At 52.6% G+C, this 18,651-nt stretch overlaps 1 protein-coding gene across 1 annotated transcript in view; it reads left to right on the top strand.

Moving 5' to 3' along the window:
• The first annotated feature begins 311 nt into the window (after window positions 1-311).
• yjefn3 (YjeF N-terminal domain containing 3) overlaps window positions 312-18,651 on the top strand; it is a 210,265-nt gene continuing 191,925 nt past the window's right edge. Inside the window, exon 1 of the mRNA XM_086004401.1 lies at window positions 312-591. Within this exon, the coding sequence (XP_085860527.1) occupies window positions 527-591 (65 nt within the window). The 5' untranslated portion in view covers window positions 312-526. The remainder of the gene's footprint in view (window positions 592-18,651) is intronic.

Genomic DNA, 18,651 nt, shown 5'->3' with positions numbered 1-18,651 from the left:
TACACATTACACACACACATTACACATACACACACATTACACACACACACATTACACACACATTACATACACACACAGACATTACACATTACATACACACACACATTACACATTACACACACACATTACATACACACACACACATTACACATTACATACACACACACATTACACATTACACACACACATTACACATACACACACACATTACACACACACATTACATACACACACACACATTACACACACACATTACACATACACACACACATTACACACACACACATTACACTGGCCAATCCTGGTGTGCTCTTGCTTCAGGCCAATCTCTTTCCTGTCTATTGAAGCTGGCGTGCTTCCGATTGGCTGATATGCCAGCCAATGGGCGAGGGCGCTGAATCACAAATGAAGATGCAGTGTATCACTGAATCCACCGAGTCTGACAGCAGCTCACAGACTGAGCATCAGGACCCGGCCTCACCTCCCCACTCTCCCCACACAGGCACAGCGGCAACTGCCCGAGGACATGGCCAGCATCAACCACGGCACCGAACAGCAGGCAGGACAGAGCGAGCCTGTCAAATTCCTCAGGTAAGCCGGAGCCCTGCGAGAAGCGGGCTGATGGAAGCCCTTTCTTGCTGTCTGAATAGAGCTGCACTGATTGTTCCAAGGCTGTGAGGTCGGTGGTGTTTGAGCTGCCTTGCTGAGCAAGGTTCAGAACTGCCTGGACACGAGCTTCCCGCGAGGACGGAGTTGTAAGAGCTCCTGTGGTCTGGTTTGAAATCTAATTCAGCTCCCAGCGCCCCGAGTCTGAAGGGAGCTGGGGATTGAGGATAGGGGTCCTCGACGAGATGTCCTGTATGTATCAAACTGCAAACGTACCCAGGCAGAGAGGGATCTGTGAACTTTTTAATTTTGTTGTTTAGGTGCAAGCTAAATAAAAAGTCGCCTTCGTTAGAATTTATTGTTAGGTAGAAAACGTCGGATATCTCGGGGATTGATTGAACGCTTCGGATTGTTTTTTTCGGGGGGGTTGGGGGGTGCAGGAGTCCGTGAGCGGGGCAGGGCACATGTTGAGACATGAACCGCTGCCCTGCCCACCCTCGAATCCCCCCCCCAGCCCCTCACCATGCCTGCCCTTCACTACCCCCCCCACCCCACTGAACATCAACTTATTGCGTGTACGACACACACACACACAGAGTGTTTGTTTTAAACCGGGAGGCTGTCTTGGGTGTGCGAGGGATAAATTTGCGTTGTACCCCAGTCAGGTCAGTGGTGTTTAAGTTGTGTCATCTTCAAAGGTCGGGCGGTGTCAGCGCTGCCTCCGGGATTGAGTTCAAACGGTCGAATGATTCGTGGGGTGGGGTGGGGGGGGTGGGGTGGGGATGGGGTTGGGGTGGGGGTGGGGTTGAGGTGGGGTGGGGGGTGGGGTTGGGGTGGGGTGGGGTGGGGGTGGGGGTGGGGATGGGGTGGGGGCGGGGTGGGGTGGGGGTTGGGGTGGGGGTGGGGGGTGGGGTGGGGTGGGGGTTGGTGTGGGGGCGGGGTGGGGGTGGGGGTGGGGGTTGGGGTGGGGGTGGGGGGTGGGGTGGGGTGGGGGTTGGTGTGGGGGCGGGGTGGGGGTGGGGGTGGGGTGGGGTGGGGGTGGGGTTGGGGTGGGGGTGGGGGTGAGGTGGGGGTGGGGGTGGGGTGGGGGCTGGGGTGGGGTGGGGGTGGGGTGGGGGTGGGGTGGGGTGGGGTGGGGGTGGGGTGGGGTGGGGTGGGGGTGGGGTAGGGGTGGGGTTGGGGTGGGGTGGGGGTTGGGGTGGGGGCGGGGTGGGGGGTGGGGTGGGGTGGGGGTGGGGTAGGGGTGGGGTGGGGGTGGGGTGGGGTGGGGGCGGGGTGGGGTGGGGGCGGGGTGGGGTGGGGGTGTGGGCGGGGTGGGGTGGGGGTGGGGATGGGGTGGGGTAGGGGTGGGGGTGGGGTTGGGTTGGGGTGGGGGCGGGGTGGTGGCGGGGTGGGGTGGGGGTGGGGTGGGGTGGGGGTGTGGGCGGGGTGGGGGCGGGGTGGGGGTGGGGTGGGGTGTGGGCGGGGTGGGGTGGGGGTGGGGTGGGGATGGGGTGGGGTGGGGTGGGGATGGGGTGGGGGTGGGGGCGGGGTGGGGTGGGGGTTGGGGTGGGGTGGGGGTGGGGGTGGGTTGGGGTGGGGGTGGGGTGGGGATGGGGTGGGGTGGGGTGTGGGCGGGGTGGGGGCGGGGTGGGGGTGGGGTGGGGTGTGGGCGGGGTGGGGTGGGGGTGGGGTGGGGATGGGGTGGGGTGGGGATGGGGTGGGGGTGGGGGCGGGGTGGGGTGGGGTGGGGTGTGGGCGGGGTGGGGGTGGGGGTGGGGATGGGGTGGGGTGGGTGTTGGCGGGGTGGGGTGGGGATGGGGTGGGGGTGGGGGCGGGGTGGGGTGGGGGTTGGGGTGGGGTGGGGGTGGGGGTGGGTTGGGGTGTGGGCGGGGGTGGGGGTGGGGTGGGGTGGGGGTGGGGGTGGGGTGGGGGTGGGGTGTGGGCGGGGTGGGGTGGGGTGGGGGTGGGGATGGGGTGGGGTGGGGTGGGGGTTGGGGTGGGGTGGGGGTTGGGGTGGGGTGGGGTGGGGGTGGGGGTGGGGCGGAGTGGGGTGGGGGTGGGGGTGGGGGTGGGGGTGGGGCGGAGTGGGGATGGGGTGGGGTGGGGATGGGGTGGGGGTGGGGTGGGGGTGGGGGTTGGGGTGGGGTGGGGGTGTGGGTGGGGCGGGGTGGGGATTGGGCGGGGTGGGGATGGGGTGGGGTGGGGATGGGGTGGGGGTGGGGGTGGGGTGGGGTGGGGGTGGGGGTTGGGGTGGGGTGGGGTTGTGGGTGGGGATGGGGTGGGGTGGGGATGGGGTGGGGTGTGGGCGGGGTGGGGGTGGGATGGGGTGTGGGCGGGGTGGGGTAGGGGCGGGGTGGGGGTGTGGGTGGGGATGGGGTGGGGTGTGGGCGGGGCGGGGTGGGGGTGGGATGGGGTGTGGGCGGGGTGGGGTAGGGGCGGGGTGGGGGTGTGGGTGGGGATGGGGTGGGGTGTGGGCGGGGCGGGGTGGGGGTGTGGGCGGGGTGGGGTGGGGTGGGGGTGTGGGCGGGGTGGGGTGGGGGTGGGGTGGGGGTGGGGTGGGGTGGGGTAGGGGTGGGGGTGGGGATGGGATGGGGTGGGGTGGGGATGGGGCGGGTGGGGTGGGGTGGGGTAGGGGTGGGGGTGGGGGTGGGGCGGGGTGGGGTAGGGGTGGGGATGGGATGGGGTGGGGTGTGGGTGGGGATGGGGCGGGTGGGGTGGGGTGGGGGTGGGGTGGGGTGGGGTGGGGTGGGGTAGGGGTGGGGTGGGGTGTGGGCGGGGTGGGGTCGGGGTGGGGTGTGGGTGGGGGTGGGGTGGGGTGGGGTTTGGGTTGGGGTGGGGGTGGGGTGGGGTGTGGGTGGGGTGGGGGTGGGGTGGGGTGGGGATGGGGTGGGGTGGGGGTGGGGGTGGGGTCGGGGTGTGGGCGGGGTGGGGATGGGGTGGGGTGGGGTGGGGGTGGGGGTGGGGTCGGGGTGTGGGCGGGGTGGGGATGGGGTGGGGTGTGGGTGGGGATGGGGTGGGGTGGGGTGGGGTGGGGGTGGGGTGGGGTGGGGTGGGGTGGGGTGGGGGTGGGGTGGGGCGGGGTGGGGGTGGGGTGGGGTGTGGGTGGGGATGGGGTGGGGTGGGGTGGGGTGGGGTGGGGGTGGGGTGGGGTGTGGGCGGGGTGGGGGTGGGGTGGGGTGTGGGTGGGGTGGGGGTGGGGTGGGGTGGGGGTTGGGGTGGGGTGTGGGCGGGGTGGGGTGGGGTGGGGGTGGGGTGTGGGCGGGGTGGGGCGGGGTGGGGGTGGGGGTGGGGTGGGGTGGGGGTGGGGCGGGTGGGGCGGGGTGGGGTGGGGATGGGGTGATGTGGATGAATATTTACTCACACGGGGTTCAAAGCGTGAGCTGTTGGTACGACTACCTGAGTGAACCGTGATATAATTTATTTTTAACACGTTGCCGGTGATTTCGTAGAGCGGCCGGTCTCCGTGACGACCCGCACTCGCTGCTCAGGGAGGCTCCGTGGTGGGAATGGAACTTAGCGAGATTACCCGCCGTGATTCGTCCTCAGACAACCCCCGCCCCCCACCTCCTCCGCGCGCCCAGTGGGGAGCCTCGTCAATGGGGGCGCGGGGTAGAAAATCAATGGCGCGCCGTGTGTTGTAGCCCTAAACTCTGACCAGCGCTCCCGCTGAGCGAGTCTTCCTGCTGGGAGGGCAGCATTGGAGGATTTACCCCATTATCGTGCCCGCGCCCCCGATCGGCCTCTGGGTAAAAGTGCCCCGGGCTGGCAGCAACACCTCAAACAGACCAGCAGGCTGTCAGTTCTGCGCTCCGCACCTCGGGAGGATATATCGGCCTCGGAGGGGGAGCAGCCCAGATTCACCAGAATGATACCGGGGCTAAAAGGGTTAAATTACGAGGACAGGTTGCACAGACTGGGCTTGTATTCCCTCGGGTGTAGCAGATTGAGGGGTGGATCTGATCGAGGTGTTTAAAATGTTAAAAGGAATTCAATAGGGTGGATGGAGAGAAACAATTTAATCTGGTGGAGGAATAAATTAGAGTTCGGCAATTATAAGTGAAATCCGGAAGCACTTTTTCTGCACACAAAGTGCAGGAGAAATCTGGAACTCTCCCCCCCCCCCCCCCCCAAAAAAGCTGTGGATACTGGGGATCAATTGAAATGTTTAAGATTGAGATCGATAGATTTTTGTTGGGTAACGGTATCAAGGGAGCTAAAGTGGGTGGATGGAGTTGAGGTACAGATCAGCCATGGACTAATTGAATGGCAGAACAGGCTCGAGGGGCTGAATGGCCTCCTCCTGCTCCTCCCTTCCATTCTGTGCTAATTAGATGATCCCAGCGGAGGTGGGAGTTACCGTTAACCTCAGCGCCCCAGAGCCCCAGACGGCACAACAGAATCGGGCAGGGTTCCCGCGTTCGATCGCTATCTGCTTGACTCCCGCTGGAAGGCACAACCATGTGCGCGGATAGCGGGTCAGGACACGATTGTGATGCCTGCCTTGGCCAAATATCCGGCGCAATGCACTGCTCTCTGTGCGCGGCCAATGGCAGAGGGCAGGGGCAAAACCCTGGCATGGGTGTAGCGGGGTGTCTAGACGTGCCTGCTTCTGAAACACAGGCACAAGCACCACATGGAGCTCAGGGCAGAAAGCCCAGCCCATCTGCTGTGATGTCCCAATGGGACAGAAACATCTTTTACCGCAAGTGTAACAGACCGACGCCTGATCCCCTCTCACAGTCTGTCACATTTAGTCACCCATTTCTTGTGGTTTCAAGTGCTCATGTCAGCTCGTTCTAATTCGGGAAAGGGAGTCGCGGGGAATACCAATGGAAAAATGCAAAAATTCAGCTGACTCCACTTCACAGATTCGGCAGCTTCCAGGTTCCAGGGTCTATGCGGAGTTAACAGATCTCACCCGGGCTGGTGGTCATTCCAAAGGCCCCACGGGTTTAAGGCAGGGGCGGGAGGGAATCATCAAGGGGTTCCTGTTCTTTATTACAATGCAGTGACCCCGGTCGCACGGCGTTTGTGTATGGGCCTGGGGTGGGGAGACTGCCAGCTCTGGCTGGGATGCCCCTCCCACAGTCGAATAGCCTGCCTAAGCTCACTGTCTGGGCTGGCACTTGCCACCCGTGGGATTGAACCCAGGCTAGAGTCAATGCTTCCAGTACAAGAGCGGCCCCATTCTCATCTCCAACACTGCCTGGGATGAAATCACTCAAGAACTGAGATCTTAGTGTCTTCATTCCAAACCAACTGGGGTCTTTCTACACTGAACCATGAAGGGAAGTATTAAAACCCAATAAAACAGGCTGACTGCATCTAAGGGGAAGCTCGATAAGCACATGAGGAGAAAGGAATAGAATTTGTTGGTAGGAGTGGGAGGAGGCTGATGTGGAGCATAAATGCTGGGATAGACCAGTTGGGCCGAATGGCCTGTATCTGTGACGCACACTCGATGTAAGAGGGAGGAAAATATAAAACAGGGACAACCCAACATTCAGAATCACAGAGACAGGTTCAGAATAACAAGCCACTCTCTGTACCCCGAGATCAGAATAACAAACTCTGTCTGTACCCCGAGATCAGAATAACAAACCCTCTCTGTACCCCGAGATCAGGTTAACAAACTCTCTCTGTACCCCGAGATCAGGATAACAAACCTAAGAAAACTACTAGGCACTTGGTCTGAGTGTTAAACAAGGCTTTAATCAACTGTTTCACAACATGGAGGTCTAGCTGCCCTTCACTAGTTCCTGTTTACAAAATGTTCTGAGCAAGCTGGGTCCGTGCCCGAGTATTTATACTCTCCCTGGACAGCGCCACCAGCAGGCCGCCCAGCATTATTTCATAAGTTATTTCTACATGAATGGCAAGATTCATGTCATTCTTCCCGCCTGAAAGATTGGAAGTCCGGCGGCTTCTTTCTACCGAATTAGTCGGACTAAGAATAGACGCAGTCGTTTGGATCTCCGTCGGTGGCTGGAAGGCACGTCTCCTCGGACCGTGTTTTGGTCGCTGGGTTGCTTGGTTCATACCGGCGGGCTGGCAGAGTCCGTGTTGCCTTGATCGACCTGAGGGGGACTGGGGAGATCGTGGCTCCGGGTGCGTTTGGATCTCCGTCGGTGGTCGGAAGGCACGTCTCCTCGGACCGTGTTTTGGTCCCTGGGTCTCTTAGTTCGTACCGGCGGGCTGGCAGAGTCCGTGTCACCTTGATCGATCTGAGGGGGACCAGGGAGATCGTGGCTCCGGGTGCGGGCCCCCACAGGCGCAGAGCTGGCTTCACCCTGCCCAGCAGTCAGTGACTGACCGGCGTCCCGGCTTCGGGTGGCCATCCCGCGGGGAGCGCTCTGTTCCCTGGGTTGATCCGGCGGAATAGCTGGCAGACCCCTTGACGTCCCGGGTAGGGCATCATCCTCAGAGGAGCGCAGGGTATCGGCGTCATTGATACGGATCCCACCATCGATTGGGTCCGTGGGACCGGTTGGGCAGGGAGCCAGATCCTGAAGTGACACTGTGGATTCCCGGCCATCAGGGTACCGCACGTATGCGCATGTAGGATTGACATTTGTCAGTTCCACTTCGTCGACGAGGGGATCACTCTTAGAGGATCGGACGAATCTTCGGAGCAGCACGGGGCCAGGAGCTGCCAACCATGATGGTAGGGACGTCCCATGAGTGGAGCGACGCTGGAACCCGACGAATCGTTCGTGAGGAGTAGCGTTGGTGGATGTAGAAAGAAGAGACCTGATGGAATGCAATGCGTCAGGGAGCATAGTTTCCCACTGCTGGTCTGATAGGTTGTGTGACCTCAGTGCAAGACGAACAGCGTTCCAAATGATAGCGTTGTATCTCTCAACCTGTCCGTTTCCAATAGGATGATACGGTGTCGTTCTACTTGTGGCGATTCCCCGTTGGGAAAGATAACTTTTTTGAGTTTGCTTGACATGAAGGAGGGACCCCGATCAGAGTGGATGAAATTGGCCGTACCGCAAAGGGAAAAGACCTGATCGAGGCATTTGATCACTGTGGAAGTAAGCATATTGGGACAGGGGGAAGCAAAGGGAAAGTGTGAATATTCGTCCACCATAGTCAGTAAGTAGGTGTTTCACGTTGAGGAAGGCAATGGCCCTTTAAAGTCAATGCTGAGTCACTGCATAGGCTGTGTAGCGTGTATGAGCGAGCCATCCGATGGACGGAAGAATTGCGGTTTTAATTCCGTGCAAATTCTACAAGTGGAGCATGTTCTTTTCACATCTTCCATAGAAAATGGGAGATTTTCAGATCGCACAAAATGCAACATACGGGTAACGCCAGGATGGCATAAGTCAGTATGAAGATCCGCAAGAGCCGAAGTTGACATGGAAGAGCAGAATGCACGCGTGAGGGTATCCGGGGCCACATTCTCTTTGCTGGGTCGATAATGTATGGTGTAGCCAAAGGCGGCCAATTCCATCCTCCAGGGCTGTATTTTGTTATTCTTGATCTTAGTGCGTTTCCAGTTATCCAGCATAAAGGCCAAGGAGCACTGATCAGTTATAAGCGTGAAATGGCAATGAGCGAGAAAATGACTCCATTTACGTACTGCTTCGATGATGGCCTTAGCCTCCTTCTCGACAGGAGGATAATGGAGCTCGCTACCCTGCAAAGTTCTGGACAGAAATGCAACGGGTCGACCACCTTGATTCAAGGTAGCCGAGATCGCCACCTCCGATGCATCTCACTCGACCGCGAAAGGAGGATTTTCATCGATGGAACGAATCGTGGCTTTTTCCAGTTGTCGCTTGAGGAGGTCAAAAGCTGAAATAGCCGTTGCCTCCAACGGAAATGACTTCGCATGAAGCACTGGCTGGATCTTGTCAGAAAAGTGGGGTATCCACTTCACATAATAGGCAAACATGCTGAGGGCCCGACGAAGAGAGCCGAGATTCGTAGGAGGAGGGAGCTCCTGAAGTGGACAAAGTCTCTCCGGATCCGGTTTGATGACACCATTGCCCACCCAGTAGCCAAGGATGTTGACTGATGGTACTGATTTCACAGATTTGGACTCATTTAAGGTTAAGTTGCGACGACGGAGAACGTCAAGAAATTTCTGGAGTTTGGCATCATGTTCCTTCTGGTCATGACCAGCAATGGTGATATTATCCAGATATGGAAAAGTGTCCGTTAAGTTCTCCTGTTTGACTCGGCTATCCATTGCCCATTGAAAGATGGCCACCCCATTGGTGACCCCAAATTGAAGGCGACAAATCTGATAAAGCCGACCATTGGCCTCAAAGGCCGTATACTTTTTGTCAGAGTCCTTTAACGGTACTTGATGGTATGCGCTGTTTAAATCAAAAGTTGAAAATACCTTGTAGTTGGCAAGGTTATTGACCATGTCATCGATGCATGGTATTGGGTAGGCATCCAGGTCGGTATACTGGTTAATAGTTTGCGAGTAATCGATGCAAAGACATTTCTTGTGTTGCTTCAGAGGATTTTTAACAACGACGACTTGAGCCCACCAGGAAGATGAACATGGCTCAATGATACCATCAGCTAGAAGGCGAGAGATCTCTGCCTCGATAAAGGATAGATCATCTTGGCTGGAACATCGTGATTTAGTGACTATGGGTTTACATCGGGGGGGAAAGATTGGCAAACAAGGAGGGCTCGTCGAGCGAAGCCGCCGAAAGCGCACAAAATGGTACTTTGGAAATAGTAAGCTCTGGCTTTGACCCTCCAAACTCGAAAGTGAGTCTTTTGTGTTGTTTCTGGAAATTCTATCCCAGGAGCACATCACTGCATAGGTTTTTGAGCACCCCGAGCCGGGTGGAGAAATAAGTGCGGCCATTGAGAATAAGGTCGACAAGACAAAAGCCGGAAGAGTTGGTGGTCAGTGTCGTCAGAACCATTGCAATTTCCCTGTCCGAGGGGTAAATACGCAGTTTTAACTTACTGACAGCCTGCTCACTGATGAAGCTGTCAGAGCTGCATGAGTCGATTAGTGCACTCAAAATGTGTCCATTTACCGAAACCTTCGTGGCTGCATGGGACAGGCTTTGGGGAAAAACAGCTGTGATGGGAGAAGGAGCAGTTTTACCCTTGACAGCTGTAACCTTAGTAGTGGCTCTTGGGGGAGGAGCAGTTTTATAGATTGCAGCTGTAACCTTAGTAGTGGCTCTTGGGAGAGGAGCAGTTTTATAGATAGCAGCTGCAAAAGTAACAGGGGCTCTTGACCGGTATACCTTAGAAAAGTGACCTTTCTTACTAACAAAGGCTCTTGACTGGCATACCTTAGATAAGTGACCTTTCGTACTGCAATGATTGCAGGTTGCATTACGAGCAGGACAAAATTTCATATAGTGGAATGCACCTCCACAGAAGAAACACTTCCTTTCAGATTGCCAAGATGCCGCTAGGGCAGGGTCATCATCAGTGAGGGCTTCTAGGGTAGGGTCATCATCAGCTAGGATAGAGTCGTCATCAGTGAGGGCTTCCACCTGAGGCCCATTGGAGGAGTCACCAAAAGTGATAGCAGCAGTCCGTGCACGCGGTAAAAGATAGGCATCTGCATTTTTATTGCTAAGTCCAGAGAACATGCCTGGTCAGCTTGAGGGTTTTATTCTCCAACAGACGCTGGCGTATGAAGGGAGACGCAATTCCATTAATAAAGGAATCACGAATTAACTCCTCCTGGTACTGCTCAGCCGAGACAGCTTTGAGATTACAATCCTTGCTGAGCCTGCGAAGCTTTTGAAGGAATTCGTCAAGTGATACCCCGGGTTGTTGTCGAGTTGTGGCCAGTAGATGCCGAGCAAAAATTTTGTTTGGGGTCTTAACATATAGTTGCTGTAGTATTTGGATAGCGGAGTCATAGTCTACACAGTCTTCGATATAATCAAACACATGAGGGGATACATAATTGGCAAGTATCTCTAACTTATCAGGAACATTCTCACCACACACCCTGAGGAAGTTGCTGAAGGTACGATACCAGTATTTCCATACCTTAGCAGTTGTAGGTGAATTCAGGTCCAGGTCAAGATGGGCGGGTCGGAGTAGTTTCTCCATGATGGATTGATTACTACCTCTGGTTCCCTTCTACTGTTTGAGTCGTAGCCGCCTGTTCCCAAAACCACTCAGAGCATGGAGCAGCAAACAGTTGATTAAATTGACGTAAGAAAACTACTAGGCACTTGGTCTAAGTGTTAAACAAAGCTTTAATCAACTGTTTCACAACATGGAGGTCTAGTTGTCCTTCACTAGTTCCTGTTTACAAAATGTCCTGACCAAGCTGGGCCTGTGTCCGAGTATTTATACTCTCCCTGGACAGCGTCACCAGCAGGCCGCCCAGTATTATTTCATAAGTTATTTCTACATGAATGGCAAGATTCATGTCACCCTCTCTGTACCCCGAGATCAGGATAACAAACCCTCTCTGTACCCTGAGATCAAGGTAACAAGCCCTCTCTGTACTCTGAGATCAGGATAATAAACCGCTCACTGTACCCTGAGATCAGGATAACAAACCGCTCACTGTACCCTGAGATCAGGATAACAAACCCTCTCTGTACCCTGAGATCAGGATAATAAACCGCTCACTGTACCCTGAGATCAGGATAACAAACTCTCTCTGTACTCTGAGATCAGGATAACAAGGCCCCTTTAACACCTTCGCTCCAGATTATCGAGAACATGAATCCGGATTGGCGACTGTCCAACTACAGATCTAAAAAAAGTTTCATTCATTTTCCGAATGGTTGAAAATGTCAACCCTGTTGTATTGCAGTGGAGTGATGTGATCCCAGGGTTTCTGATGTCGCACTCATACATCATTGTATCCCTGCAGTGTCTGTGGTATTTTTAATGTCATTTGAATCATTAACAGCAGGCTGCAAAAGGTTGTTTTTCAAATTTATTTTAGAAATATTGCTACTTCCCTTTAGGAAGGCGGAGAATGCTTGCAATAAAAGCAAAGCCGGCCCTCATTAATTACTGTGTGCAGAATCTTTTGTTGCTCCGTCATTTGTTTTTTATTATGCTCCAATTTTCTCTTGTTTTCACAAAGAAAGATAGAAACAAGAGAGAGAGAAAGTAAAGAAAAAAGAGAGAGAAAGAAAGGGAAAGACAGCTAGAGAAAGAGAGAAAGAAAGAGATAGAGAACAAAAGAGAAATAGATAGAGAGAAAGAGAAAGAGAGATAGAGAGAGAAAAAGAGAGATAGAGAGAAAGAGAAAGAGAGATAGAGAGAAAAAGAGAGATAGAGAGAGACAGAGAGAGAAAGAGAGATAGAGAGAGAGAAAGAGAGAGAGAAAGAGAAAGAGAGACAGAGAGAAAGAGAGATAGAGAGAGAGAAAGAGAGAGAGAAAGAGAAAGAGAGACAGAGAGAGAAAGAGAGATAGAGAGAGAGAAAGAGAGAAAGAGAGATATATAGAGAGAAAGAGAGACAGAGAGAGATAGAGAGATAGAGAGAGAGAAAGAGAGAGAGAAAGAGAGATAGAGAGAGAGAAAGAGAGAGAGACAGAGAGAGAAAGAGAGATATATAGAGAGAAAGAGAGACAGAGAGAGAGATAGAGAGAGAGAAAGAGATATATATATAGAGAAAGAGAGATAGAGAGAGAGAAAGAGAGAGAGAAAGAGAGATAGAGAGATAGAGAGAGAAAGTGAGATAGAGAGGGAGAAAGAGAGAGAGAAAGAGAGAAAGTTAGGGAAAGTGAGATAGATAGAGAGAGAAAGAGAGATCGATAGAGAGAACGAGAGAGAGGAAGAGAGATAGAGAGCGTGAAAGAGAGATAGAGTGAAAGAGAGATAGCGAGAGTGAAAGAGAGATTGATAGAGAGAAAGAAAGATAGAGAGAGATAGAGAAAGAGAGATAGAGAGAGAGGGAAAGAGAGATAGAGAGAGGAGAGATAGAGAAAGAGAGAGATAGAGAGAGAGAAAGAGATAGAGAGAGAAGGAGAGATAGAGAGAGAGAGAGTGATAAAGATAGAGATAGAGTGATAGAACGAGTGATAGAGAGAGAGAAAGAGAGAGCGAGAGAGAAAGAGTGAGAGAGAGAAAGAGAGATCGAGAGAAAGAGTGAGAGAGAGAAAGAGAGAGATAGAAAGAGAAAGAGTGATAGGGAGAGAGAAAGAGAGATAGGAAAAGAGAAAGAGTGATAAAGAGAGGGAAAGAGATAGAGAGAGAGAAAGAGAACGAGAGAGAAAGAAAGAGAAAGAAAAAAAGAGAGAGAGAAAAGAAAGAGAGAGAAAGAAAGAGAAAGAAAGAAAGAGTTGGAGAGAAAGAAAGAAAAAAAGAGAGCTTGCATTTGTTTTGTGTATCCCATGTTCTCTGAAAGAAAGAGTTGGGGTAGGAGGTGTTCCAATGAGTCTTGATTTCAGTGCAGCGACCTTAAATCTGTTTAAGGCAGGACCTTAAACTTGTAACAATTAGGTTGAATGGTCAGTGGCATTGGGTTACAAGACAATAATTCTGAATTTGTCATTTCAACTCACCAACTTTTGTTGGTCCCATTAAACTGTATTGTTCCCACATATAAATAAAAGTTGTCACCCCGGAACCCCTTCTCCTGAAGGTCATGGTTCTCGCTGGGGTACTCTCCATGGGTTCCTCGCTGAGTGATTAATAGGAATGCTTAAAATTCTGAAAGGATGGGACAGAGTAGATAGCGGCAGATTGTTTCCGGTCATTGACAGGCCAAAGACGAAGAGCCGTAGATACAGGAATAAATGGAAGAGACATAGAACAGAGGGCAGGAGAAATAGAGAAAGAAGCAGGAAATGCTGGAAACACTCAGTGGGTCAGGCAGCGTCTGTGGAGAGAGAAACAGCGTCAACGTTTCAGGTCGATGACCCTTCGTCAGAACAGAGTTGTGAGGCTGTGGAATTCACTTCCGGGGTTAGTGGTTGAGGAAGAAACTGTGCCAACATTGAGGATTAGATTGGAGAGGAGGATGAAGGAAAAGGGGGTGAAGGGATATGGGAACAGAACGGGTAAATGTGATCAGAACTGCTTGTCCGTGTGGAGTGTAAACACCGACATGGACTGGTTGGGCCGAATGGCCTGATGCTGTTGTGCATTGGCGAAGAGAGACAGAACGAATCAGTCATACAACAACAACTTGTATTTATATAGCGCCTTTAATGTAGTAAAACGTCCCAGGGTGCTTCACAGGAGCGATTATCAGACACAAATTTGGCATTGAGCCACATAAGGAGATATTAGGACAGGTGACCAAAAGCTTGGTCAAAGAGGGAGGTTTTAAGGAGCGCCTTAAAGGAGGAGAGAGAGGCGGAGAGGTTTAGGGAGGGAATTCCAGAGCTCGGGGCCCAGGCAGCCGAAGGCACGGCTGCCAATGGTGGAGCGATGGAAATCGGGGGATGCGCAAGAGGCCAGAATTGGAGGAGCGCAGAGATCTCGGAGGGTTGTGGGGCTGGAGGAGGTTACAGAGACAGGGAAGGGCAAGGCCATGGAGGGATTTGAAAACAAGGATGAGAATTTTAAAATCAAAGCCTTGCCGGAGCGGGAGCCAATGTAGGTCAGCGAGCACAGGGGGTGAACGGGGAACTTGGCGCGGGTATACGCACCAATAAGGGAGAGGTAGGAGCAGACACCGAAGTAAAAACGATAATGCTAATGTGCACACACAGTCAGAAAGAGAAGATCACGGATAGAAAGATCGTAGGCATAATGAAACCCAAAGGTTAATTTATTTTTCTTTGGTTTTCACGTGTCTGGCGGAGCCTCAGCAGAGCGGAGATTAGAACAGGAGCTGGGCACCAGCAATGAATTACTTAGCTGTTATAAGACGTGATGCAGATGTGCTGTTCTGTGCAAGATGCCAGAACTTATCAGCAGCACAGATGCAGCTGGAGGTATTTTTTTGTGTGACATCCTTCACACCGCGCGCACACTTTAGGGGAGGGCAGCCCAGTCAAAGGGCTGCGTGACAGAAAACTGGGTCCCCCTGCGAAAGGGAGGACAGCGGGAAGCGAAGGGATTAGGGGGAAAATAACGACAGACCGATCTGATTGCGAGCCCTCCATAGCTGTGTGTGTGATGTGTGTGTGTGTGGTGTGTGTGTGAGGACCTGGATGTTTAAAGAGGATACTGGTTGTCATATGGGATTCATTTCCTGGAACAAATCTCCTTGCGGCCGGAGCGGTGTATATGAAAATAAATAGCCTCGGCACGGATAAACATCTCATTTTTCCGCTCCAGTTCCTTGCACCTCGTCTATTGAATGTAAAAGCTGTGTTCGCTGGCTGGTAACCAGAGGACACAGATTTAAGATAATCGGCAAATGAACCAGGGTGGGGGTGGTGGGGCGGGGGGGGGAGAAGAGGAGACTTTTATTTAGGCAGCGAGTTGTTGTGATCTGGAACGCGCTGCCTGAAAGGGCGGTGGAAGCAGATTCAATAGTAACTTTCAAAAGGGAATTGAAAAGATTTGCAGGGCCACGGAGAAAGAGCGGGGGGGGGGTGGGGAGTGGGACAAATTGGAGAGCTCTATCAAAGAGCCGGCACAGGCACGATGGGCCAAATGGCTTCCTTCTGTGCTGTATCATTCTATGAATGTGCTGAGGGCTCAGTTCCATGGACTGTCTTCATTCTCTGATATCTCACCCAAGTGGCCCTTCTTCAAGTTCAGGTCTAAGATGTAACAACAGTGATAAACTAGATCTGACACTGTCGGAGGTGTCGTCTTTCAGATGAGACGTTTAACAGAGGCCCCGTTTGCTCTCTCAGATGGACATAAAAGATCCCATGGCCACTATTTGAAGAAGAGCAGGGTCGTTCTCCCCAGCGTCCTGGGGCCAATATTGATCCCTCAACCACCTAAAACAGATCAACTGGTCATTTAATTCATTCATGAGATCTTGCTGTGCGTAGATTGATGGTTGTGTCTGCCTACATAATAACAGTGACTGCATTTCAAAGTTACTTCATTGGCATTGAAGCCCTTTGGGACATCCTGAGGTTGTGAAAGGCGCTATAGAAATGCAAGTTTTTCTCTGAGGGACAACGGTCAGGTCCAATCCTGTCCTTAATTTTGAGCTTAGGGTCATTAGGTGATGGTCAAGAGTAGGGAGGCTGTACCATTGCAGCTTGGAAGAGGGCTCACACAGTGTCACACTAATTGTCATCAGACCCTAGAGCAAAAAAGTGCAAAATAACACAAGTTTCATTTGTGATTTAAATAGTTTGCAATTTATGCCATTTTTCTGGGGGTTTTTAATATTCTTTCATTGCCCATCCCTAGTTGCCCCTTGAGAAGGTGGTGGTGAGCCGCCTTCTTGAACCGCTGCAGTCCGTGTGGTGAAGGTACTCCCACAGTGCTGTTAGGGAGGGAGTTCCAGGATTTTGACCCAGCGACGATGAAGGGTCGGCGATACATTTCCAAGTCAGGATGGTGTGTGACTTGGAGGGGAACTTGGAGGTGGTGGTGTTCCCATGCGCCTGCTGCCCTTGTCCTTCTAGGTGCAAGAGGTCATGGGTTTGGGAGGTGCTGCCGAAGAAGCCTTGGTGAGTTGCTGCAGTGCGTCTTGTAGATGGTACACACTGCAGCCACAGTGCGCCGGTGGTGGAGGGTTTTTTCTATATTGTCAGCATTCCGTTGAAAAACGGCTACAAATTCTTTTAAAGCCCATACATACTCGCTGGCCAACTTAATTAATAAAAAATTTAATGATATAAGAGTGATGCACTCTCAGAGATCCCTGTGTGTTGTGTGAAATTTGATCTCTTTTCTATTAACTAGCTCATTCTGAGAGCTTCGCTGTCAGGTATGAAGTACTGGTTGCATGACTGGCCAGTGTTTCATTTTGATAATCATGTACACCCTTGGCTGAAATTGTTTCCAATTTCCATTGAAAGGAAGGAGAGTTGGACTGACCTGTGCTGCCTCCCTAAGGGAGCAAAGGGGCTCTGTTGCAGTTTTCCACAGTGAAGAATGGTTTGCCCCTCCGGCTGCTGCAGACATCTTCTCTTACAGGGTACAAGACCATCACTCAAGGAACAAGACCTTCAGCCAAGGGACAAGACCTTCAGCCAAGGAACAAGACCTTCACTCAAGGAACAAGACCTTCAGCCAAGGGACAAGACCTTCAGCCAAGGGACAAGACCATCAGCCATAGAACAAGACTTTCACCCAAGGAACAGGACCTTCACCAAATGAACAAGACCTTCAGCCAAGGAACAGGACCTTCACCAAATGAACAAGACCTTCAGCCAAGGAACAAGACCTTCAGCCAAGGGACAAGACCTTCACTCAAGGAACAAGACCTTCAGCCAAGGGACAAGACCTTCAGCCAAGGGACAAGACCTTCACCCAAGGAACAGGACCTTCACCAAATGAACAAGACCTTCAGCCATAGAACAAGACCTTCACCCAAGGAACAGGACCTTCACCAAATGAACAAGACCATCACTCAAGGAAGAAGGCCTTCTCCCAAGGGATAAGACCTTCAACCAAGGGACAAGACCTTCAGACAAGGGACAAGACCTTCAACCAAGGGACAAGACCTTCAGCCAAGGGACAAGACCTTCACCCAAGAAACAAGACCTTCAGCCAAGGGACAAGACCTTCACCCAAGAAACAAGACCTTCAGCCAAGGGACAAGACCTTCACCCAAGGGACAAGACCTTCAGCCAAGGGACAAGACCTTCAGCCAAGAGACAAGACCTTCACCCAAGGGACAAGACCTTCACCCAAGGGACAAGACCTTCACCCAAGGGACAAGACCTTCAGCCAAGGGACAAGACCTTCAGCCAAGAGACAAGACCTTCAGCCAAGGGACAAGACCTTCACCCAAGGGACAAGACTTTCACCCAAGGGACAAGACCTTCACCCAAGGGACAAGACCTTCACCCAAGGGACAAGACCTTCAGCCAAGGGACAAGACCTTCAGCCAAGAGACAAGACCTTCACCCAAAGAACAAGACCTTCAGCCAAGGGACAAGACCTTCACCCAAGGGACAAGACCTTCACCCAAAGAACAAGACCTTCAGCCAAGGGACAAGACCTTCACCCAAGAGACAAGACCTTCAGCCAAGGGACAAGACCTTCACCCAAAGAACAAGACCTTCACCCAAAGAACAAGACCTTCAGCCAAGGAAGCTCTCTGCCTGTTCTCAGGCTCTCTGTCTGTATATGTGTCCGTGTCGAGCTGCATGCGTGCCTGTTTTCTGTCTGTATATGTGTCGGTGTTTCTGTCTGCACTAATTCTGTCATCCCAGTAATCCTGTTTTCTTCCCTGTTTGTTGACAGCAGCCCGTGCTCGAATCTTTCCATTTCAATGAACAAAGACTAAAAAAAGACAGCGGTACAAAGCGGTGTGAGGCCTTTATGATCTCAGTTCACTTGTCTCCAGTCACTGAGGGAATCAGCATGATAATCCCCCTCAAGGACAAAAGCAACCACCTCTCTGCCACTTTATTCACCAGCGGAATTCAACGGGGAAGCATTCCTGCTGGATGGTTATTGACGCGGTGACCCAGCATGTGACCCGCTAATGTCACTTACTTTGGAGAAACCGATCAAAAGAATCACAGCGCCAACATTGTCTCACTTCCGCACGACGTCATTGCGCTGGTATCTCCTCCGGATTCTTCCTGTCCCTGGACATGCCTCGCTTCCCCTTTGAAAGCTCGCTGACACTCACTGTCCAGCTTTATATTTGGCTGAAGAACTGGGGGAGAAGGGCTGTCGCATTCCTTTAAAAAGGAAGGAGCTGAAAGCAATAGTGAGCATTCAGCATATCATTGCTTGGCAGTTAGACGTCGGCACTGCAATGACACGGAATGCACTGTCTGCAGGCATCTGCATAGTCATTGATTGTCAACAAACAAAGGATCCAGAGAGCGAGTAATGTATACAGTACAAGTCGAACCCCTCGATTAGATTCCAGCCTGTAAATTGCCACCCCAACCCCGTGTCCTGTTCATTATCCTGGGGCATTACTGAAACTGCTAGTTAAGAAAAGAAAGACATGCATTTCTGCAGTGCCTTTCACGGCCTCAGGACGTCCCAAAGCTCATTACAGCCAATGAAGTGTTGTCACTGTTGTAATGTGGGA

This window comes from Somniosus microcephalus, chromosome 13, assembly GCF_052327205.1.
Source record: "Somniosus microcephalus isolate GS21.2 chromosome 13, FLI_Smic_1.0, whole genome shotgun sequence".
Lineage (NCBI taxonomy): Eukaryota > Metazoa > Chordata > Chondrichthyes > Squaliformes > Somniosidae > Somniosus > Somniosus microcephalus.
Note: the sequence above shows the minus strand (reverse complement) of the source record. Positions and strands in the feature narration are given on the sequence as shown.